The sequence below is a fragment of the Paramisgurnus dabryanus genome, chromosome 23 (genome assembly GCF_030506205.2).
Source record: "Paramisgurnus dabryanus chromosome 23, PD_genome_1.1, whole genome shotgun sequence".
Classification (NCBI taxonomy): domain Eukaryota; kingdom Metazoa; phylum Chordata; class Actinopteri; order Cypriniformes; family Cobitidae; genus Paramisgurnus; species Paramisgurnus dabryanus.
The window spans coordinates 20,169,456-20,193,517 of record NC_133359.1 but is presented as its reverse complement, the minus strand read 5'-3'; the positions used below and the strand labels follow the sequence as shown (position 1 = coordinate 20,193,517).

The 24,062-nt window shown below is 40.2% G+C and overlaps 2 protein-coding genes across 2 annotated transcripts; both read right to left on the bottom strand.

The window, feature by feature from the left end:
* Nucleotides 1-497: 497 nt before the first annotated feature.
* Nucleotides 498-17,288, bottom strand: ambra1b (autophagy/beclin-1 regulator 1b). Its single transcript, XM_065291485.2, has 19 exons — nucleotides 17,003-17,288; nucleotides 15,886-16,100; nucleotides 15,442-15,500; nucleotides 15,167-15,350; nucleotides 14,657-14,829; nucleotides 14,495-14,561; nucleotides 12,443-13,887; nucleotides 12,287-12,373; nucleotides 11,960-12,142; nucleotides 9,634-9,714; nucleotides 9,388-9,488; nucleotides 9,182-9,292; nucleotides 8,732-8,920; nucleotides 8,275-8,429; nucleotides 8,051-8,190; nucleotides 6,050-6,154; nucleotides 5,751-5,950; nucleotides 5,438-5,569; nucleotides 498-3,472 (listed from the first exon to the last, which is right to left on the bottom strand). Exons 2-19 carry the CDS (start codon nucleotides 16,015-16,017, stop codon nucleotides 2,943-2,945), a joined length of 4,074 nt encoding a protein of 1,357 aa, XP_065147557.1. The 5' UTR covers nucleotides 16,018-16,100; nucleotides 17,003-17,288; the 3' UTR covers nucleotides 498-2,942.
* Nucleotides 17,289-18,931: 1,643 nt separating this feature from the next.
* glcea (glucuronic acid epimerase a) lies at nucleotides 18,932-22,060 on the bottom strand. The gene is made up of 4 exons (XM_065297698.2): nucleotides 21,930-22,060; nucleotides 20,527-21,060; nucleotides 20,209-20,448; nucleotides 18,932-20,105 (listed from the first exon to the last, which is right to left on the bottom strand). The coding sequence occupies exons 2-4, from the start codon at nucleotides 21,014-21,016 to the stop codon at nucleotides 19,081-19,083; spliced, it is 1,755 nt and encodes a 584-aa protein (XP_065153770.2). The 5' UTR covers nucleotides 21,017-21,060; nucleotides 21,930-22,060; the 3' UTR covers nucleotides 18,932-19,080.
* Between the last annotated feature and the right edge of the window lie 2,002 nt (nucleotides 22,061-24,062).

Below are 24,062 nucleotides of genomic sequence, written 5' to 3'. Positions count from 1 at the left end.
TTCCCATTTACTCCAGACTTTGTTTTTCAATATATGGTGGGAAAAAAAGTAAATTTAAACAATTTTTACATTTTCATGCTTGACATTTTAAAAACGTGAGAATCACCCATGTAGAGATTACTTTAACATATTAACATATACAATTTAACATATTATTTCAATGCCTTCTTTGGCACACAGCTATAGTCATTTTTTTGATTCACTGTTTTGTACATAAAATAATCCTACATGATGTAAAGAACATTGTGTGAAAATATAACGTTAATATCTTTAATATTGACCAAGTAAGGTCAAAGATTGAAATTAATGTGAAATTAATAAGTGTAAAGAAACTTTATGCTCCAAATCTCATCACTAGACTCAAGACTTTAGCCTGGATTTCACAGACAGGTTCACATACTTCATTTAAATATCAAAATACTTCACAAGTTATGTGACTTTAGCAATGGGGTATTTAATGGTTATGAAAAGAATCAATAACTCAAAAACACATGAAGTTATTTCCATATTCCCATTTTATTAAAACTCTCATCATCATCATTACCACAGGATCTTTGGTGTCCCACACAATCGTCTTTTCCAACACCTAATCCTCATTTTCACTACATATAAGAGCAACTACACATTTATAAGTCAATACAAGACATCCCTCATATCTGGGCAGAAGAGGAAGTCGAATTCTAGTCTTTCATCATCGTGACTTCTGTTCAGTTACCGATCCAGCAGTGAAAAGACACACATAACCACACAGCCAACAAGAACACAATTACAGTTTTTAAAATGGTTTTTGCCTTTCTTCAGCTTCATATAACTTTGACCATGATGTACGGCCTGAACTAAAATCCTGCATGAAACCTCCGAAAATAAAAGTGTGCATACGGTCAAACATAAGTGAAAGGTGATATCTAAATGTGAGGAGCAGTCTATTGTTTAAAGTTTATTACGATGAAGTATCCATGAGTAAAAAGGCATCGTTTAAAATCATGATTGCATCAATCGTTCTCACAAAGCATACAATAAATATCAGAAACAGAAAAGCACCATTAGTAAGACACTCCTACATCAACTAAACACTCGGCATTCAAAAGAGCTCGTGAAGAAATAAAACTTCCACCTAAAGCTTCCTCAGCTGCCATTGCTTGTTAGACAATCCTCACAATCCAACTAAAATGCATCCGCAACCGTTCAAAAGTGTCACCGACAAATATATAGGGGACTGTTTTTTTTACTTTCTTTTTTTACAAAAAGTTTTACAAATTCAAGCCAAGCAGCTAAAATAATTAATTTCCATCTAATAAAATGTAGTCTTCGACACAAATAAAAGCATGTTAACTAAAGGCCTGTTAATGCTTGTTACGTTATGCAGTGAGCTGATCGTACGCGTGATCTCAACAAACACAAAGAAGCTCAAAAGGCCAAAACACTCCGAAATATGATTTCAAGTTTTTTTCTTGATTTACCATTTTTACATTTACAACGCTACATTTATTTATAATAAAACTCTGTTGACAGACACACAGACATGCACACGTGAACAATATCGGCTGATCGGCGCTGTGCGCGTTTTATAAACCTGCGGTATGAGCATATAGTGCTGAATCTCTCCACAATGCCCATCTGAAAAATAAACTATATAGGTTATTCAAGTGTTGTTATCTACAATTATCTGGTTAGTTTACTGTTGGTGCAGTTTTGAAAGAATAAAGGGTTTTAGTGCAATCGATTGGCAATTAACTTTGACATGATGCGAGTGGCCTGCTGTGATTGGTGGAAATGCCTCGGGGAACGAACTGCACCGTACGAAGTCATTCTGCAAACAAATTGTTCTGGAAATGATTGAAATCTGGCCTTACATTTGGGTTTTGTATTTTAAGGGGACACAGTCTGCATGATTATGCATTTTGCATAAAATTACAGGTAATTACTTGACGCTTCACACTCACCCTAAAGGAAAACTTTAGCGTACCCAAATTACACTTTTGTAACGCCTACATGCTAATTGGCTTAAGCCCCGCCCTCCACATTCAGCCACACCTCTTCATATAAAAGCTCTGGAATTGCACACACATGCAGATATGAGAGATATAAAGCACAGTGAAGGTTCCAGAACCCAATAGATGATTAAAAACGACATGCTTTCAACAATGCATTTTTCAAACCGCAGATAAATAAATTCAAATGAAAAAACACCATAAAACTCGCAATTTGGAAGTTAAGGAGGGACACACACGCGCACACGCACACACACATAAGTGTTTTAGTCTGAGAGATTCATTATTCAACCGTATGACTCGAACACTGTTTTGTGGAAGTCACATTATCGAACACAAATAACTAAAATCAGCATGACTTTTGATTCGAACCAAAAAGTCAATACAGGATTCTGTGAAGATAGCTTAAAGTTAGTGTTAATATGTGAGGAAAGTCAGTCGGCCATGTTTCTCACACCAAACGTCCTGAAAACAAAAACCCCTCGGGCTCTGGATGCTGCGAAGGATCCACATGCCCACAACCTCAACTGGCACTTCGATTGGCTGATGATGACGACGACTCGAGCAAACCGTGTTATTCCCGTCCGCAGTTTGGGAATAATTCAAGTATGACGCCCTTTCTCGCTTGGAATGATGAAATGTCCGAGACTCAACCCTGAAGGGAAGTACAATTTATAACTTAGGTGCGACGCGCAAGTGCAACAACGATGCTTCCCAAAAGAGAGTCTGAGCTGAGAGGGTGACGTCTCCGAGGAGACGGCATGAAATGCTTGGCACTCATTCTTTCCCAAATAAGGCCAAAGTGAGAGGAGTCAGAAGAGGGGCGAGAAGTTAAGTGGTTCCGCCCCCAAAAGCTCGGTCATTGTGACTTAGGGTACTCTGACAAAGTGCCCGGCGTGCCCAAGCACCATGCAGACCAAAACATTTCCTTCGTGTCCGCCTGACGTAAGACTATCTGCCATACAGATCATCAGGGTAATCCCGGCTCCTGCTTTCACTGTAGCTGTTGCCACGGCCATTATTGTTGTTGTTGTTGCTATGGTTGGACACGTTCAAGCGGCTAGAGTGTGAGTAGCGTTGAGGGTCCTCGTTTTGACGGCCCCCAAACAAGTCAGCCTCAACCATAGGTGATGCTTCTGCAACACCGGAACGAGCTGTAAACTGTGGCGGAAGAGTGGAACCGCCAGACCCCGATGGACCGGGAGCTTCTAGAGAGTCTGCAGAGGGTTCAGTGCGAAAAAGGGCTGCGGAGGAGACACCACTTTCCAAAGTCGGGTTTCCAGCCTGAGTCGTCCTAACTGAGGTCTGTGAACCGCGGTGAATCCGATGGCTGACCACGATATTGTTCCCGAAACCACCCATTGAGGCCATGGTAGTGCTGCGTTCCCGCTGGACCACGGCCGTCATTCCGCCCTCCGCCATTAGGCGGCGGATACGAGAAAGTGCGTCCTCACCTGTGCCAGACTCAGCTGATGATTCCCCTAAGATAAACATTAAGACAAGACATGAATAACTTAACTAGATAACTAGGTGATTTAGGAGATTGCGACAAAGTACAATGAGTTCTTCCTTTAACATTCTAGTTAAAAAATATGACTTAAACCCCTTTTTGTAAAAGCTTTTATCATTTGAGTTGTGCACCTGTCCTTAAAAGGATAGTTTACCCAAAAACTTTGTCACTATTTACTCACTTTTATGTAGTTTTTGAACCCCCAATAACTTTCTTGGTTCTTCAGAATCCAAATGCAGATTTTTTAAAGGTAGCATGTGGGGTTTTTAGCCGCGAATTGCAACCAACCTCAATTTCGAAACGCAATGAGCTACGGTGGCCATCACAGGACAAAAACGTTATAGTTTGAGACAATCTAGTGACAAAACGCCATGATAATATAGTTATGTATATTGTATTGCATTTCTGTCAATAGATCCTTCTAAAAGTTACACAATACACCTTTAAAGCGTTGTTTTGCCTTTACTGGTTACTGTAGGAGTGGATGCTGACCTGCCATAGAAATCAGAAAACCCTTCAAGCCTAAAAATGACCAAAATAGCTCCACTCGACTTGTGTCATATCTTTTAAGTGTCCTGAAGACATTTAATCCTCTACTTTGTTGTTGTGAATGTTGCTGTTGTTACCACTGTTTTTGGCTGAACGATCCCTTTAAAGTGGTCACGGCATTAAAATCTGACTTTTTCCATGTTTAAGTGCTATAATTGGGTCCCCAGTGCTTCTATTAACCTAGAAAATGTGAAAAAGATCAACCCAATAACATTCCCTGCAAGCGAAAAATTAGGTCGTTTAGGTCGTTCGCCTATTTTGTGAAGTAGGTAGCAAGGCCAATTACAATAATAAAGCCCCTTAATCTGCACTATCCAACCACGTCACTACCATTTAGTGCAGAGAGAAAGAGAAAAAAATAATTGACAGCACAACTGAGTTTCAATTGCAGCAAACCACCATCGTTGTGATCAGTGTTTAAATTTCAACCTCTCATTTGCACTTTAAAGGACACACAAAAACTGAATTTTTTTTCTTGAGTCTACAAAATGGGAATTTTAACATGCTATAATAAATTATCTGTGGGGTATTTTAGGCTAAAACTTCACGTAAGCACTCTGGGGACACAAAAGACTTATTTTACATCTTTAAAAAAATCTCATAATATGACCCCTTTAAAAGGACCACTGTGTAGATTTTTAGCATCATCTTGTGGTGAGGTTGTGAACTGCAACCACTGGCTCAGTACACAGCGCAGCCCTCCCTTTCCTAATGCAGAAGCTACAGTAGCTGTCACAGGACAAACACGTCATCGTCTGAGACAACGTAGTGACAAAGTGTGATCTATAGAGCAGTTTGTCCATCTAGGGCTACTGTAGAAACATGAAGGCGACTTCCATGTAAGAGGACCTGTGGTGTATGTAGATAAAAACGTCTTATTCGAAGGTAATAAAAACAATACAGTTCATTATGTAAGGTCTTCATACACCACTGCTAAAATAGTTATGTATATTAAATTGCATTTCTGTAAATGGAGATCCTTCAAAAAGTTACACAATGCACCTTTAACAACTGTACAAATAATTCCTCTCCGCAGCATAAACATTACGCTCCTTATTTTAATATACAAAAATAGGGATTTTTCTTATTTTTCACCTTATTTTTGAGCAATAATAATAATAATAACAACAACAACAACATTGTTTGCCTTAATCAACACCAAATAAACAATATCACCTATTTGTTTTTCATGCGTGCACACAGGGACTCATTATATCCGTGAACTAAAGCTCAGATTAAATTAGAGAGGCAGTAATAAAGCACCTGAGACTACATATCTGTCAAAAGCCCTCAGTAAGACACAACACAGATCTCTAATAGGTTACTTCAATCAATCTCACTCCATTACCCCCCCTAGAAAGGATGGGGTAAGAGAGACAGCAGTTACCATATGTGCTGGGTAAACCGGTCCGGTTCAGTGATCCATCTGTGGCTGATGCTTGAACGGCTGTGTGTGAAAGTGTATGAGTTGACTCGAGGTTTGTGTGTCTGTCAGTGCTGGTGCTGGCAGTCTGAACCACTGAAAGAGGAAGACATATTTGGTGTAAGTATATATATATCCTGTATAGCTCAGTGGTCATGGGTTCGAACTCACATAATGATAAAAAAACGAAATTTACCATCTTGGACAAAAGCATAAAAATGTAAACCCACATACTCCAAAGTGACAGAAGTGCCTGTAAAATCCATAAATGACTTACTGTGTCTGGACGTGTGTGCGTTCTGTAAGGTGCTTGTTGAAGGGAGGTCTCTTTCTGTCTGCGTTTCGGCATTTTGCAGTCGCACAACCGGAGTCTGCGTGCCCTGTGAGGTCACAGAAGGCGCAGGCTGACGTGGCTGCAGGCCGATAGCGTTCATTAGGCCCATGTCCCGGTCGAACCGCCAGCCGGACCTGCTGGTCCTATAAAAAAAAAAGTGCGGGTGAGCATATTTCATCCTTCTGTAATACAGCAATGCTGTGTGTTTTGTTATGATGAACAACTTTAATATAGTTTCTGACCCTGGGCGTTCCACTCCACGGGTCCGACTGCTGCCGTTGCTGTTGATGGTAAACAGCGTATCCGAATTCAGATCGGATGAAGTGTCCCCATCGCTTCGGAAATCACTGTGAATGAAGAGCGTATTGCAGACCTTACCGCACAACATCAAAGGGCTTATGACAGATGAAACACTCGCATTAGGACCCTGATCATCCTGAATGCGGATTGATAAGAGAGACATACTGTCATGTACTAAAATATCAACGATAGACATATGTGTGATTAAATCATGGGGTAATTTTGATATTTGGCTGAAGTATCCCTTTAAACAGCACAGCTGTTTTTCGTTGTTTCATAGTTCCTGTGGCTTAAATGGTTGTGAATCACACATACTGATAATATGTATAGCTTGAATGCACTTTGGATAAAAGCATCCACCAAATGCATAATACAAATGCAAAAAATCATACTGTCGACGTGGGCTGCGATCTTATTAGAAACTCATCAGTTAAAGGGGAGAACTCCTCAAAAGCGATAAGCTACGACTGTGGCCTTTAACTTTGTTAAAACGCAATAAATGCGTCGTGCCTTCCTGCCTCTGATCAAGTTGCTAATCTAATAAAAAAGTCCATCTAAAACTTAACATGACAGGGTTTATTTACATATTTTATATACATCTACATTACATCAGCTTATTTAGGGCTGCAACTAACGATTATTTTCATAATCGATTAATTGGTCGATTATTTTTTCGATTAATCGGATAAAATATAACATTTACTTAAAGGTATAGCGGAAGATTTTCCCAAATTTTTGAAAAGAACCGCCCTCCACTTAAAAAAAAAATGCACGTGCGCAACACTTTACCTGCTCCAGAGAGGGAACGCCTATTAAACTTGTGCACGAGAGAGAGAGCATGCATTGTCTTGCGACCCTCAGACATTTTGAAAAAACACGATGAGAATGCAAGCTTCAATGAATGGCTGAAACCGTAAACCACCACACATATACACCTGAAAGTGTGCACGTGCAGAAAGCGAACCCAGGGACGAGCACGTACGATGGCCTTACGTCAACACATAACCAGAATGATTGACAACTGGGATGACCAATAGTCAAGATGATCCACCCGGAAAAAGAAAATCTTCCGCTATACCTTCGATTTAGATGTTCCAGATCAATTCGATTCACAAGCTATCAAATCGATTCAATTTCGATTCTCGATTCAATTTTTATGTGAAGGTGGCATCAACTTCGATGAAGCACCTGAAAACGGTATTTTAAGCACTGAATGAATGAATGACAGTCTCGCCTCTCGCTCCTTGGTAACATCGCGCAAGGCAAAAAAAGAGGGTTACATCTAGTGGAGAAGACTAGTAATTAGATTAACGTTAATCTTACGTTCAAAGTTTGCGGAAATAAATATGAAAATATGATTTTGAATCGACCATGTTAAAAAAACGATTAATCGAAAAATAAAATGTTTTGCCCAGCCCTAATATATACATGCACTGTTACAGTAATAAAAACCTGGATTTCCCCCTTACTTTAAAACAGATGCTTGTGGTTCATTACTATTTTTATGAAAACCCAACAACAATTAATCAAATAAAAACACACTAGGAAATTAAACCTCTATTAACCAGCATTCGTTTTTGCTTCCATGCTTTTAATCAAGCAGGTCGACTGGTCAGAAGATCGCCTGAATAAACATGCAGCTTGCATTGTAAGAAACAGCACCTGACTAATTATAAGCGCACAGCTCGCTCGCGCTATATGAAGAAACAGTACCTGAGTTTGAGCGCACAGCTTGCATTGTATGAATAAAACACAATTGACTTTGAACAGGCAGCACGCGCTGTATGAAGAAACAGACCTGCCGTGTGTGAATGTTGGTCGATGGTGGTGCAGGAGCATGTGACATCACAGACCAACTAATCGATAATGAAATTTGTTGACAACGAATGTCATAATCGATTTTTATCGATCTTAGTTGCAGCTCTCATATAAAGATTACTCACACTGGCCTGCAGATGACCAGGTCTCCCTTGTTGGTTCCATAGGCCAATCCCATGCCTGGTTCTGGAAGCCATCGGGCTGAGTTAATACTGACGTGTCTCCTCTGGTCTGGGGCCATGGGATATACCACATTAAACATCATCTGCAGGATGTCAGAAGACAAAGGCAATGAGACGCATAAAAAAAAACACTAAAAACAAAGTCCTCTTCTCAGAGCTCTCCTTACTCTAATGGACGTCTCGCCTCCGTGCGGCTGCTGCAGGCGAAACACTTGCGCCACCATGTGGTCAGTGGTGGGATGAAGCAGGATCCTCCGAGAGGCCAATCCTACCATCACGTAGCAACCCATGGGAGAAAGACTCACAGAGATCGCATTCGGTCCTATTAAAAATAAATAAAATCAAACGGCACTCAGGTTAAACAGGAAGGCAGGCTGAGATTTGAGTCCCGGTGCGGTTTCTCAGACAAGGTTTAGATTAATCCAGGACTACGCCTTAGTTATATTAGTAGTTTTTACAAACATACCTTACAAAAAAGCAATACTCTGTGTGTATCTGGTGTACTGATATATGCTAAGATATGTTAGGGGCAGATGTTTTTAAATTAAGGCTCAAACACGCATTTTAGTTTGGGACTAGGATAAGCCCTTTCTGGGAAACGGCCCCATTGTGTTCAAAACTGACCGAATCTCTTGGTGTAGAGCATCTCTCCCAGGTTATGAGGTGCGAGGGAGTAAACGGCCAGATTGCCCTCGTCAGCAAAACCCCGTTGGCTGCTGGGAATGAAGACGGCTAACAGCTGCCCATCTGCTGAAATATCACAGCTGGCATCGTTGTAGATCTTACAGTGAGGAACCAGCACGTTCACCGAAGCTGAAATATACAGGAAACATGCATTTAAACTGTCTTTATTAAAGTCTTGACTCTTTAAGCAGTAGCTCATTTGCATTTAAAGTGCACTTTTTCTGCTCCTGCCCAAAAAGGTGAATTTTAAGATGCTATGATATGAGCTGAAACTTCACAGACACTAGGCACCCCTGAGACTTATTTTACATCTTGTAAAACTGGGCATAATATTGCTAAGCTAAATGTGATGTATTTAGTTGAAGATCAACAGTATTTGTAACTGTGTACCATTGCTAATCTCTGGAAGATCAAACTTGGTGAAATCCCACCACTGTAGCCTGTATGTGGTGTTGGCGATGTTACTGGCCACAGCTGACTGCCCATCGCCGATAGATGCACCTGCAACAGAGGATTACAAGTGGTCTCATATCATTCCTAAAGATGTGAAAGCATCTTTAACAATCTGACTTGTTCAAAAATAAAAAGATTTGTACCTGCTAATACTCTGTTAATAGAGGAGTGAGTAGCCAGCCCTGACTGACCCCTCTCATGAAACAGTCCGGCATAAGGCAGATACTCTGGTAACAGAAACCTCCTATAGAAAGAAATATACATCAGTGATAATGTTTATCATTACTAAGTCAAGAAAAAACACAATTTCAAATAATGTACAGACACGAACAAAAAAACTGATTTAATGTGAAGAGGTGTTAAGTAAATGTAAAACTGATCTCACTAACCGAGGGACGAAGCGTCCGAGAGAGGGGGCAGACATTCTTGCGTTGCGTGGCATTCTGTGTCGCGTCCTGTCTCCAGGTTCCCTGTGATTGAAAATAAAATGTCAAACATAGCCACATTTTTACTGATGGCTATTTTGCATTGTGTGTTTGAAGGATTACTCCACTTTCATAAAAAATCCTGATAATTTACTCAACCCCATGTCATCAAAGATGTTTATCTCTTTCTTTGTTCAGTTGAGGAAAACATTGCAGAATTTGCAGAATTTTTCTCCACATGGTGGACTTTAATGAACCTCAACAGTTTACAATTTCAATGCAGCTTCAAAACGATCCCAACCGAGGCAGAAGTGTCTAATCTAGTGAAACGATCATCATTTTCGCCAAAAAGATATGTACTTTCAAACAAAATGTACTTTAAAACTTCTTGTCTTGCACTAGCCATGCGACACGCAAGCGTGACCTTACGTTTTACCTAATCACGTCGAAAGGTCACGCGTTACATATGGAAACACACATTTGTGGACCATTTTAAACAACAAACTAACACAAACACATTAATTTAATATAATTTCACATACAACAACGTCTGAACGGTCCTCTTTCTTCAGACTTGTAAACACTGGAGTGGTAGTTTTGCATATGTCATGTGTGACATTTCGATGTGATGGTGTAATACGTAATAGGGATGTGCATTTATGTCATTTTTTATTTTTCGATTAACCCATATGTCTGAAAAACGAGTACTCGATTAACTGGGGGCGGGGCAATCAAAGGGGCGGGGTGTATACGTCATGGTGAAAATAAAAATATTTTATTAAAAACACTCAAATAAAACTTAATTTTGAAGAAACTATGACAGAAAAATGAACACATACTAGATCAATGAATTAAATGTTTTAAACAGAAACCTCTAACAGGAAAAGCTGCGTGATGAAGTGAAACTAAAGGGTTAATAAAAACAAACTGATGCGCTTTCTATATGACGCACTCAACATAATATTAAACCTTATATACAACATAAATGTATTATACAACATGCATCTATCTGCACAAAATGCAAAACTTAAACTAAGTTATGTACTTGAGAAAAGTTTAATTCCCGTTGTATGGGCACAATAACAACAATTGTGTATGTGCACTAGGGGTGTCACGATTCTCCAAATCCTCGATTCGATTACATTTTCGGTTCTAAGGCCACGATTTAATTCGATTCTCGATTTTTACATGTTTTTTTAAAGACAAAAAAAATGCTATGCCATTATTATTTATTATTATCATTATAGTTTCACATTAACATGCACATTGCGTGCATTGAGAGCTTGTAGAGAGAGGATTCCTTCGTGCACGCACATTGACTTAATGTGCGAATCCAGCAGGTCATAAGCAGCTGCGCTTTTCTCTGTCTCATGTGCACGCGCTCTCGCATCTGTCCGAAGTCTAAACATAAACTAAAGTAGTAATCCTTACGTATTTGTTCAGTTTTATGCGTTTCATGGGAGCAAGGGCAAACTATCCATTTTGTTTAATATATAATCCGCTGCATCTTGGCGGCTCTCCTTACTCTCACGCACGAGCAGAAAGAGGCGCTCTGTCTGAAGTCGGATCACTAGGTGGTAAACCTGTTTATGATATGCATTTCAAGGAGTTGTAGCAATACATCCCTCGTGTTGAAAATATAAATCAAGTTCCGCTGGACCGATGTTTTTAAAGGCACCTCTGAGGATTTTTTCCGCTTGGCAAGCCGAATGGACGTGACATGGGGCGTGGCAGCATCGACGATCCCATTTTTTTATTCGAAGTTCGAGGTGTGATTTAATTTCGATCGATTTCGATTTAAAATCCCAACACTTCAACTTCAAACAGGCACCCAGTCTTTACTTACAAAGGCGCTTGTAATGCTAATCAAAATGCAGCCATAACCACAAAAAAAACCCCACATGATCGTCGTTTTCGTGATCGATCACCAGTGCCACGTTCGAGTACATAGACAATACATAAGGTCACGCTGGCGCATCACGTGGCTAGTGCAAGACACGAAGATGTGGTAAAAGTACTTTTAGGTACACTACATGGAGAAAAATCCTGGAATGTTTTCTTCGAAAAACTTGACATTTCTTCTTGACTGAACAAAGGAAGACATAAACATCTTGGATGACATGGGAGGTGAGTACATTATCAGATTTTTTATAAAAGTAGAGTAATCCTTTAACATAAACTGCAGTAGTACAACAAATTCATACAACAAATAATGCAGCAACAATAGGAATCGCACAGTGAAAAAGTTACACAAGCAGAATAATTGCGGTATCAGTATTTTTGAACTCACTCAATATCCTCATAGTCCCCATCGCTGGCCTCTTGTGGTGCGGCGGATGGGTTGTTGGCCTGGCTGTCAGCTTGAGAGGTTGACAGCGTCCGTAAGCGATTCTGTAGGGAACGCTGGCGAATACTTTCTCTCCGAGACAGATACTGGATCATCCTCTGAGCATAGTATGCAGCTGGAGACAACCTGAAGCGAGCGTGGAACAGGAAGAAATAGGTAAAATTTTTACAAAAATTTGATAAATTTTGTGATTTGTGCCAAGAAGGGTTAAACAGGGTCTCAGATTTAAACATCACAGCCCAGTTTTTACTGCATTTCTGAAATGGGTACCTGGCAGGGTCTGGGTATATAGGATGATCTCTGGACCCCGACATATCATAACGCGAAAACGGAAAGAGCGACGATTCCAACAACCTCCTGAAACAAAACAAAGCATAAATAACAAGTACGACAAGTACGATTTTTTCACCAGGCACCTTTCCCCACCTCCTAAGCGAGTCCTCATCTGGGTTATCCACAGGCACCTCTGGGTTTAAGGCATCCGGCGCAGCCTCAGGCGGAGCGCTTGCTGTCCGCTGCCGGTACACGCTTTCCCACTGTCCCGTCTCCTGATTATACACAAGACCCATGGGCTGCTGTCCCTGTACACCAGAAGAGGCATCACCAAGCTCCATGGGCCTCATTTCGGGAGGTTGGGCTTCCACTCGTGCACTCCGACCAGGGTCCTCAAAAGGAGGCACTGAAAGTGGCCAAGACGGCCCTTCTTGAGACGACGATGAGGAGGTCTGGCCAGAACGCTCCCAGCGCTGGGTGTCATGGTTGAAGGTTAGGAGGTTGTGGCAAGAACGACAGCGATTAGGGTGGTTTTGAGAGGGACTGGCAATCGGGCCTCCATTTCCAGTGTGGGATGAGTTACTATGAGATGGCCCCGGGCGTTCAGTGTCCATGCTGCTGTTTAGCAGCTCCTGCATGGGTCCGGGTCCACCAGCGACCTCTCGGCTACCTCCTGGCCGCTCTAACTCTTGCATGCGCTCGTACTCCATGAAGTAACGGCTCAAGTTGCACTGCAAGACGTTCCTTATGGAGGCAGGGTTGTTGCGCTGGGTGGTATCGTAGAAGGGGTGATGCCCGCTGCTCGTGCCATCGTTGGCTCGCCCACGGTTGGGCTCAACGCCGGGCAGCACTAGGCCACGCCCCTCAGTAGCAGACGTGTATATGGGTGACGAAGAGGAACTATCTGGGAACCTACGCAAGGAGAGGAGATCCATTGAAGAGGAGCTAGTTCTGGGAGGGGGCACCACACCCCTTCCATTTTCGACTCCAATTGCACCTAAAGTATGTTCATGCCCTGTGCTAAGCAGGCTACCAGACCAATCTGCCCCGGGGAGGCGCACAGGGACCTCCGGGGGCGCAGGTACCTGTGAACCAATGGGATCAATAGTTCTAAGGGGAGGGAGACTCCGATGGGCCGAGTTTCCTGCAGTCGCACTGAACACACTGCTGAAAGCCGAGGGTCGGTCCGCGGAGGTGCGGCTTTGACCGGGGGTGGGCGTGAAGGCAGAGGGGCCCGGTTGAGAAGAATCCGAAGGCTGAAGATTTGTTGAATTCTGCGTTAGTAAGTTCCGAGAGGCGGCGCAACGACTGCAAAGGCACCCCAGGCCTAAGTGCTGCGTGCAGCCCTGTAAGCCAGGGCGGTCGCCTGGTTCCGCCCGCACAGGGTACTGGAACCGAGGTATGCTGGGTGGCTCACGGGGCTCTGGGGCCGGCCGGGGCTGATCGCTAGCTTGTGCCCCTGATGACCGGGAGGACAAAATGTGCAGGAAATTGTGCAGGATGGGCGTACGGCGCACAGGCGGGGAACGTAAAAGAGAACGCTGGCGGAACAGAGCCATCTCCATACTGTCCATGGGGACCTCTGAATCATCTTCATTCTATACCAACACACAAAACATGTCATACACAACAGGAAGACTTCAAAACGAAATTATCTTCTTTGACTACACACTAGTTTAAAGTATGAATACAACGTGCGGTACACAAATTACTTTGGGTACCTTTTATATTTGCCATAATACATTTTTACACAAAATAAGATATATATATTATTTTTTTTCTTTAATTTAACATTTGTAATCTTATTTTGTGTTAAAATGTATTATGGCAAATATATATATATATAGCTAGCTTGGTTATATAGACGGTTTCATCGGACGCACGTGATACACGTCTGGATCCGAACCTTACTTCCGGTTTTGTTTTTTTAATGGTCTGACTAGTTGCTAAACTGATCTCCTGAACAAATGCCTCGTCGAATATAACAAATGTTTTGGTTTCCTAGGTAATCTATGTGTTGTTTTTTGCTTCTTATATAAATAAACTACGTTTAAAGAACTTTGTTGTTATTTATTTTTAGCGGAGTTTACCGGAAGTTAGGTGCGGACCGCGACAGCGGCTTGTTTATGTTGTTACTGCTGAAACGGTCTATAACCAGAAAACAACAGCATAGCTAGTGTGATAGGAGAAACGGACATTTCTCACCTGCTGATTAGATGGGTTCACAATAGCTGTCAAAAGATTATGACCTAGAGGATCAAACCGTACCAACCTGGCAACAAAAAGAGAATTACAGTTTAGATTTTTATGGGCATAGAATATTAAACACTTCACAAAGCCATAGCACAAACAGGACAGCTATCCTACCGGACTCGCTCGGTCTCGCTGGCAGTCTTGACCACGGCAAACGGTTCGGGACGGCTCCAGTCCCAAAAGTGAAGCTCGTTGTTGGTTGCAATGAGAAGAAGTTGAGCCGTCGGGTGAAACGCCAGTGAAGCGATGGCTACGTTACTCTCCGTAAACCAGCTCTCACTTCCACCCTTAATATGATTTACAACATTTATTGATGGTAACAAAGCCACGGCAATGGGTTGCTATTTTTATGGTTTGGAAATCAAACAGGAAGCAGTCTATGCAGTTAAGTGTGTTTGCTAAAGGGGAAGGTTTAAAGATCTTTCAAATATCTAGACTCTGTTTAACACAACCTAACTTTCATGTTGCTCAATAAGTACTTGTAAGCATGATTTGTAGGCTACACATATTGTTAGCTCATTGACAAAATGTCAAATGCTCTCTCATTTGTAAGTCGCTTTGGATAAAACTATTTGCTAATTGAAAACATGTAAATGTAATACATCGAACCAGACTGCTGCTTACATGCAAATCCCAAATGCGAACTTCTCCATCAAGGCACCCGGAGGCCACCAAGCCAGAGATGGTGGGGTGAAAGGTCACACACCAAGGTGTCCGCCTGTGGCCCACCAAGGAGTGCAGGCACTTTCCTGTCTTCACATCTGTGATGTAGATGTTATGGTTGACATGGGTTGAGGCCACAAGATTCCTAAAAAAAAAGATGTAAAGACCGTATTAGAACACAAAGTAAAACGTAACAAATTTTACTTTTTTTATTTTTGACAAAGCATCATTTTTACCTATCTGGGCTGAAGGCCAGGAGAAAGGTTGATCGTGGATTATCAGGCAGGTCTACCTTCTGTAGAAATCATTAAAACACATATAACCTATATTAACACTTGTGGACATGATATTTTGGAAATTTAACAGCAGTGGTTTTTAAACAAGGAGACAAACGGTCCTAAACGAACTTCCAAGGGGCCACGAGTATGTCTTAAACTAATTGTAAATACACTTTAAATACATATAAATTATTATTGAAATAATATTATTGCACTGCCAACCAAAAATGTCTGCACTGGCACAGCCTGTTTTCACAGGAGACCTTGACATCTTTCATTGTCAAAAAATAAAATAAATAAATAATCATAGCCTTGTTTTAGAAACCTTGATGTTAAAAAGATGTTTTCAAGTTTTAATTTACAAGAGGACCTAATATTTCATACATAAAGAAAATAATCTACCTGACTCTGCCATTTCATCCAGCGGGTCCTGTCTTCCACAAGCTGCTGCAGAAGGCGCTGGGAGCCCAGCGCGCGAGCTCCTCGCTCTCGACCCGACAGAATCAGCACAGAGTTCCTGTTCTGCGCGGACATTTTCTCTTTTGGGCTCCGCGGCCCGGCCGGCCTTCCTCAAACACGGGCGGGACACTAACTCAGCAGCTCACAGGCCATGCAGACTGAAGGAAGACAAGGACACACAAACTGAGACCAAACTATCTTAACCATACAGTCATCAGTCTAGTAAGCCTATCAATTATAAGTAGTTCTGTTTGAATGCGGGTAACACTAGACTCATTTAAATCATGACATAATTTGAGACCCTGTCTGTGAAATCCAGGCTAAAGGAGCATCAGAGTTTGACTTCAATCATTGATTTTGTCATGACCTTACTAAGTAAATATTGAAGATATTAAGGTTATATTATTTTATAAATAAATCACAAAAAATGAGCTGATAGTTCAGTGATGATTATTTGTATTTATAACAGGCAGGTAAGTTATGCAGTCAAAATGACAGCTCAACTGAGAGATGATTCAATATAACCTGTTATTTGCTCAAATGGGCCATTTAACTAAGGCCCCCTCGCATTACACTGTACATCCTTTAGACATCAGAGCTTCACCATAACGTTAAACCATAATATCAACTTGAATTTGACAATATTATATATGTTAACATATAACAGTAAGACTGTAATTTTGCTTTTAAGACTTAAAGCCCAATACGATGCGCTGATCCATGTAAACAAACGAGCCATTTAAATCTACACCATCTGTTCGAAGTCAACAAAGACAGCTGACGAAACAATGAGTCAAACAATGCAAAATATAAACACGAACAGCATCAATAAAGACCTTAGATGTGTTTTCTGATCGTGTAACTAACAATAACTCACTGCCGTGCCCGCCCAAATATGGAAACTGAATTGAAGCTACTCTGCTAGCCAGCGTTTTCTCGATATAAACGTTTATCTTTTCAACACACGTTTAAACTATAATATAGCAGTCGTACAGTCGCAAATATTCTTTTGATGGGTTTACACAGTGTCGAAATTGTCGTCTTAGGGAGTTTAACAGACCTGTTTCGTTGTGTTTTTCACTGAAATGTCATCGAAGGCGCTGCTAGCCACTTAGCTTGTTAGCTGAGCTGGTTTGCTATAAAGCGATCTGAAATGACAACCGAATAATCCGAATCCTCGAGCAGGTTAAAACCATGTCCGTTAAGAAAATATCGATCAAACCGTTTCAGTCATCAGGATAACCAGACATTATATTGGGCTGATTATGGAAGAAATTATGCTAGCTAACTGGTTTGTGGGTAGCTCGGCGTAGGCAGGCATACCAATCGAGCTGACATACAATTGAGCTTAGTTAGGTCGAATAATCAAATGCAGAGTGAATCAGTTTAGATAATTGTAATAATTTGCATTTAATTTTTTTAAACACACATTATTTGACTATTAAAGGGACTTTGGTTTTATATAATTTATTACGGTCACTTGTATTAGTTTAATAATCTTAGTATATTATTTAATCATTTTCATTTTATTTTTAAACACACATTATTTGACTATTAAATGGACTGCGGTGTTATATAATTTATTACTGCCACTTTTTTAATTTTAATATAAATGTCGTTCGTTGATGCATGTCAAAGTACTGAATAACCATATACGTCAAATATATATATTTAAATATATGTTTAAATATATTTCTAAATATTAATAAATGGCCAAAAATATAGTTGCTGAAATATATTTTGGAATATGTTTACATTTTGCACAATATAGTTTTTGCAATTTTTGTATATATATATTTATATATTTTTAAGCCCTACAAATGGTGATAACCAACATTGTGCCACTATATGTATTTATTATATATTTTATATATTAGCTTGACTTCTTTTGTGTATGTTAACATTTTAAACAATGATAAAACATATCAATAAGTAAAATAAAATCAACAAGTTAAAATAAAAGTTTTGAGTAGACTATATAAAAAATAGCCCTCCAGATTGTTTTATCAATTGTGGTAGCCCTTGCTCAAAATAAGGTTGGAGATCCCTGATTTAAAATATATGTTTAGCCCTCCATATTTAAATCCAAGGAAAAATATTCACGTCCCATTGGAAGAAAAACTTTATTTTTTGTTTATGTTACAAACCTGTAAACATGACAGGTTAGAAAATGTTTAAATAAAAATATTTTCAAATTAAAAAATTAACTTTATAAAATTAACTTGTATTTAAATATATTATTGAATTATATATTTAAATATGTTGGCCAAGTATTCATTTCTTGCCATATTGGTTGTAATTGCTTGCCCTTGAAATAGATTTTGAAATTGATATATTAAGGTTAAAACAAAATATATTTTCAGATTCAAAAATATCTTTAATAAAGCTTTACTTTTTATAAAATGTATTTAGAGTATATTTAAAACATATTTTTGGCCAGAGTATTATGGTACATGGCCCGAAGGTAATTGCAAAGGTATCATGTCCAAAACAACTTTATCATTTTTTTAAACACTTTTTTTGCAATGATTTCTCACAGAAACCTTTTTAAAACATATCAAACATTTATTTGAACTAAATAAAACTGTGCCAGTTTAAATCACTATGACCTCTGATAGAACTGTGCTTCACAAACTTGTTATTCAGTCCAAAGACTTTATCACTATTAAAATGAATTTAAGTCTATGATAATCACTGAATAACTATAATGTAATAATTACAACATATGCTAAGGCATGTTTTACAATTGCATATCCATACAGTAATAAAGTTACATTTATTGTTCAAACACACAGATTTGTGTTCTACTTACATGAATAAATGTGAGTAAATAAATAATAAATAACTGCACGCACCTGATTTTTAAAGATACTAATAATCTCGCTTCCTTTTAGGGGAACATGTGCTTGTTTCATACATTGTTTTCATACATTCAAATGTACCACAATATTTGGACATACATTTTTAAGGTCACAAAGCATGTTCAACAGCTTTTCTGAACAACACATTAAAGCAATCACATAAGGTACATTAAGCAATTTTTCTGATGAAAGTAAAAATATGTGTCACCAATTCCTACACAATGTCGTATGATTTGATATAAAACTGTAAAATGTAACAATCAATGTCTTATAAAGTCTAGTTGTGCCTAGCACGGCCCCCTTTAAGGTAAGTTTTCCAGCGTTTTACATAATCCCTGAAAATCGGGGCGCTGTCAATCGACGAGAGCAGCTGTAATTGGTTGATGTGAGTGGTGTGGTAATCCCAGCGTGCTAAATTAGGGGCCATGCCCAGCGTAAAGTGCCTCAGGTCGTAAACTGTTCCAGAACCTGTGTCGAACAACGGCAACATGGCCTTGAGTGACTCCAGCCCTTGACCGAAGAGTACGCCTGCATCTCGTCCGAGCTTGTTGCCTGCCGTCTCAGCCACATCGTACAGCCCAATCAGAGAGTAGATGAAGCCATTAAGAACGAATGAACTGGGTGTCGTGGGGTATTCCTCATACCAGTCAAACTTGTTCATGAATGTCGCCTTAACCCCACGTTGCTCTGAGGTCTTCTTAAAGGGGGACGTCGCCCGTATCGCAGCGCTAAGGTACATGGGGTTATGAGTGACCAAGTACGCCCTCACTAATGTTGACATGGCTTGACCCTGGGCCATTGCTGAATACCATCCCGGTTCCAAGCTCTTGAAGCCCTCTCCAAGTTTACGAGTCACCTTGATCGGCCACCCTCCGTGCTCATCCTGGTTATGAAGAAGCCAATCGCTAGCGGAAAAGAAGGCAGCCATGTGTGCTGTGGAAGACACTGTGATATTGCTGATGAATCCAGAACCTCTGAGGACCAGCTGGACCACACGACGAGGCAAGATCTTGGTCGCCTTTACCACTTTGGTGTTGGACAAACCGACTCCTTTACGCAGGTCTGTCACTAAATCCCGACTGACGGTACTCCAGGTTGTTCTGGGCCCGATGCCATAGATGACCTCTCTGTCTTTGAAGGACAGAAGAAGTGGACTAGTGATGTAATGGATGGTGTAAGGAGCTCCTTTATCTGTAGTCTCCAGAACAACAGAGACACTACCGTTGGAGATGAACCTCACATCAAAGGTCAGGACGAAATCTTTTGAGTTATCCACTAGCAGAGATACACCGTCTGAGTTTTCTGTAGATCATAATATTTGAAAAAGTTTATAAGTTTATAAATCATTTAGCACAAGACATACCAATAATATAATGTAGCAAGTGTGACTATGCAGACTTCTTACCTGCCGTGACAAAATGATGAACAAACCCAGAACGACTTTGATCCTGAATCTTAGAGAGAGAGCAGCCCTTAGGGACAGTCCATTGAACTGAGCCGCCCTCCTTCTCTTTTGACATCCCATACATCTTTATGTCAGGTGGCTTCTCTGTTAGGTTCTTGCTGTAATGGCTTAGCCCATACTGAGCTATTTGGATGGGGTAGAAATACCCCTGAGGACCCCACTGTGTGGAAATTGGGACACCTTTAAAAGAGGTAAACGCAAAGGATTATATACTGTACAGATGATGAGTTGCATTGACATCAGTGACTTCAAAACTACCTTCCACGCCGCTGATACACTTTACTCGATCTCGCACTTCCACGTTGTAGCCCTCAAACGACATGAATACCCCGTCAGGGTGGTAGGGCTCCCTCTGTGCATACACCCTCGAGTAACTGTGGGAGAACTCGAACCGTTCGACCCCATCGTACTGCACCAGACGCCCGTAAACGTCAAAATACCTCTCCACCCAGCTGAAGGGCAGATAAACCTCTCCCCCTTCTCGCCGCCCTTTTATTATGGCATCCTCATTGATAAGGCAGTCAATCTGCTCGTAGGTGACCTCCTTGGAACCAGGCGGGGCTTCGGGGGATTGCCCGTTCTCCTCCTCCTTGTCCGGGGTGGGCGCAGATTCGAGCTGTGGTCTGATCTGGGTGGGCAGGTCATTGTCGCTGGAGCACTTGTTCCACAGCAGTATGGTAATGAGAGCAAACACGACGCAAATGACAATCAGAGTCTTGTGGTTGATCCGTGCCACCAGGCAACGCATTGTGGCATCACAGCCATGCGGGGACAAGGGACATCTCAGGAAACCTGTACAGTTGTGTCAGAGAAATTAGGTAGCAGCATCTATTAAAAAAATATTTAAAGGGATAGTTTAACCCAAAATGAAAATTCTGTCATCCTTTACTCACTCTCGCGTTGTTACAAACTCGCAGAAATGTCTTTGTTCTGATGAAAACAAAGGAAGATATTTTGAGAAATGTTTGTGGACCCCATTTACTTCCATAGTAGGAAAAAAATAATACTATGGAAGTGAATGGGGTCCACAAACGGTCTGGTTACAAACATTTCTCACAATATCTTCCTTTGAGTTTATATGAAAAAAAATAATTTATACAGGTTTGTAACAACATGAGAGTGAGTGAATTTTCATTTTTGGGTGATCTATCTCTTTAAGAAAAGTGCCATGAGCTAAAAAAAAAAAAGGCTTTACTATATGTACTATACACTTGTATAGTGCTGGGCAATAATTCAATAATGATAATAAAAAAAAATGTGTGTGTGTAAAAATAAATGTAATTAAAAACACACATAAAACACCCATATGATATCGGTCGACCAATAATAATTTCCCTCGATAAAAAGATAATGACAGTTTGGTAAGTGACATTATATAAAATACTATCTATACTATATTGAGACAAAATATTAAACTAATTAAAAATTATATATAAATAATATCTAAAAAATTTATTAGAAGCCTGACACTGTATGTTAAATTCAAGTTGTTATGTCGTGATGCATTAACTCGTTGCTTCTTTGCTGTATTTACGCAATTTAAAGTAGCGTCGCATCTGTCTATCAATAATGCGAGATGTGATGTGATAATGTAAGGAGACAGAAAGGCGTTTAGTAACATACAGTGTATTAAAAGGTATCGAGGCCAAATTTAAACCCACCTGAAGGCAGCGCACCTCACGTGCAGCGGTCGATACAGATGAGGATAAAGAAATATTCATGCGTATACATTCATCTCGCTCCAATCTGCACTGTACACGATCATGCAATGCTGATGAAAACACTGGCCAATGAGAAACGACGGAAATTGGAGGCGACCAATCAGCGGTCAGATAATGTGACATAAGGTGATAAATACTACATTGCGGTGTTTAACAGGGCCCACCTGCTGACTGAAATATACGTGTCGCTTTAGTAATTTTTCCAGATTTTTTAAATGTGTGTTTTTTTTAAACCCGTGTCTTTATAAAATTTGCAGTCAGAGGCATTAATACATTTGTACAAATACTATAAAAGGATTTGTGTTGCGGTGTTAAACATAGTCGCAAGGTGTCACCATTGACCAGACAAACGCAAGGTTTGCAACTTTGAAGCGTTTATTTCTAAAATTATCCAAACAATAAACTACTTACAACTGAGTAGAATACAGAGGAAATATGTTAAGGTATAGAAAACAAACCGTTATCTTATAATTTAAATATATTATTTAACGTAGTATATTGATGCAGTGTACATTGATACAGACATGATGAACATATTAAGGTAAACATGGTGAAATTCTTTATTTACATGCAAGCATCTGGAGTCTCTTCTACTCTAGACTAAATTCATATTGTTATTTTTATTATCATTAGTATTTATTGTAAAACAAGACAATTTAACATGGCATCAACTGAAATGTTTTGTTAGCTAACACTCACATCTATGTTTACACATCTTTAGCATGCATAAAACCAATATGGCCAGTTTAACACAGTATTCATTATTGAGGTACACAGAGAAATATGTAAATGAAAAAAGACAGTAGATACTATAGCTAGATATGCTATTAAAGTGCCCGTATTATGAAAAACTCACTTTTTCTGGGTTTTGGGGTGTTATTTTGTGTCTCTGATGCTCCCACACGCATACAAACTTGGAAAAAAATCCATCCATGCTGTTTTGAGTGAGATACAGGTTTCTGAAGCTGTGTCCCAATTCAAAGGCTGCGACCTTCTAAGGACGTATTTTAAGACCGATTGCGTCACAGCAGCGCGATTTAAGGCCAGTAAGGCCGTCCCAATTCAAAGGATGCTTAGAACGAAGCCTCAAAATGCGTCCTCATTTCTCCGCGCTGTTAAGGATAGAACGAATGGATCCTTAACAGCCGAGGATATCCCAAGAGTCATTGCGCGTCTGCAACGGCTGCATATAATGGGTGGATATTCTAAAATAAACAATTAAAACCTTTATTAAATAAAAGTGTATTTATCAGAAAACATTTTTTCTTGTCACTGTTTTAGTATTATAAGTTATGTTTTGTGTTAATAATATTCTTTTTATGTTGCGTATATTTATAAGGTTGATTAATTTGGTAAACTGTTGAATAGTTTAATATACATCAACGTGTCATATTTCTAAAATAAATTAATGATTTTTCTGATGTCATATTTATTTTAATAAGTCAGAAACGTGCAGGTGGGCGCGTTGAGCAGGTGACGCTAATTATGGGTCCTCCGAAGGTTAGACCGTCTCATTTCAGTTCTCTTCGCGAACTTCTGAGGCTTCTACCTTGAAAGACCGAGTGCTCACCTTTTAAGGTCGAATGCTCATAAGGTTGCAGCCCTTGAATTGGGACACAGCTTGAATGTCCTCTGCCTTGAGTCAGATTGCGCCAGTTAAAACTTATGCTGCGTTCCAGGCAACCCGTAACCCGTAACTCACGAGTTCAAAACCACGCCTCACGACTCTGAACTGGGAGTACATCGATCTAGTACGAGTTCACGGGTGGGAAGTCACGGGTTTGACTGCCGTTCCAGTGCACTTTCACCGGTAGAAGGTTGTAAAAACACGAGTTACGGGCTGCCTGGAACGCATAAGGTCGTGAGTCGTGGTTTTGAAGTCGTAACTCACGGGTTTAAAAACCTGCCTGGAACGCACCATTAGCTCCGTTGTGACGTAACAAACCGTTTCGTCACATTCAGTTTGAATTTTCCCGCCCACCACCCCACTCGCAGGTCTCCACCCACCAGGTAGCTAGAGAGCATAGAGCAGTCACTTGAAAGAGACCCTCTGTGCTGTTATCATCTCTCACG

Excerpts from the sequence above, each read along its gene's own strand:
- ambra1b (XM_065291485.2), bottom strand. The coding sequence starts at position 16,017 with ATGTCCGCGCAGAACAGGAACTCTGTGCTGATTCTGTCGGGTCGAGAG. Across the intron at positions 14,562-14,656 it reads AGCGAGACCGAGCGAGTCCG|GTTGGTACGGTTTGATCCTC; the intron begins GTAGGATAGCTG and ends TTTTGTTGCCAG. Across the intron at positions 8,191-8,274 it reads GAGGCGAGACGTCCATTAGA|ATGATGTTTAATGTGGTATA; the intron begins GTAAGGAGAGCT and ends GACATCCTGCAG.
- glcea (XM_065297698.2), bottom strand. The coding sequence starts at position 21,016 with ATGCGTTGCCTGGTGGCACGGATCAACCACAAGACTCTGATTGTCATT. Across the intron at positions 20,449-20,526 it reads GTGTATCAGCGGCGTGGAAG|GTGTCCCAATTTCCACACAG; the intron begins GTAGTTTTGAAG and ends CCTCTTTTAAAG. Across the intron at positions 20,106-20,208 it reads TCATCATTTTGTCACGGCAG|AAAACTCAGACGGTGTATCT; the intron begins GTAAGAAGTCTG and ends TATGATCTACAG.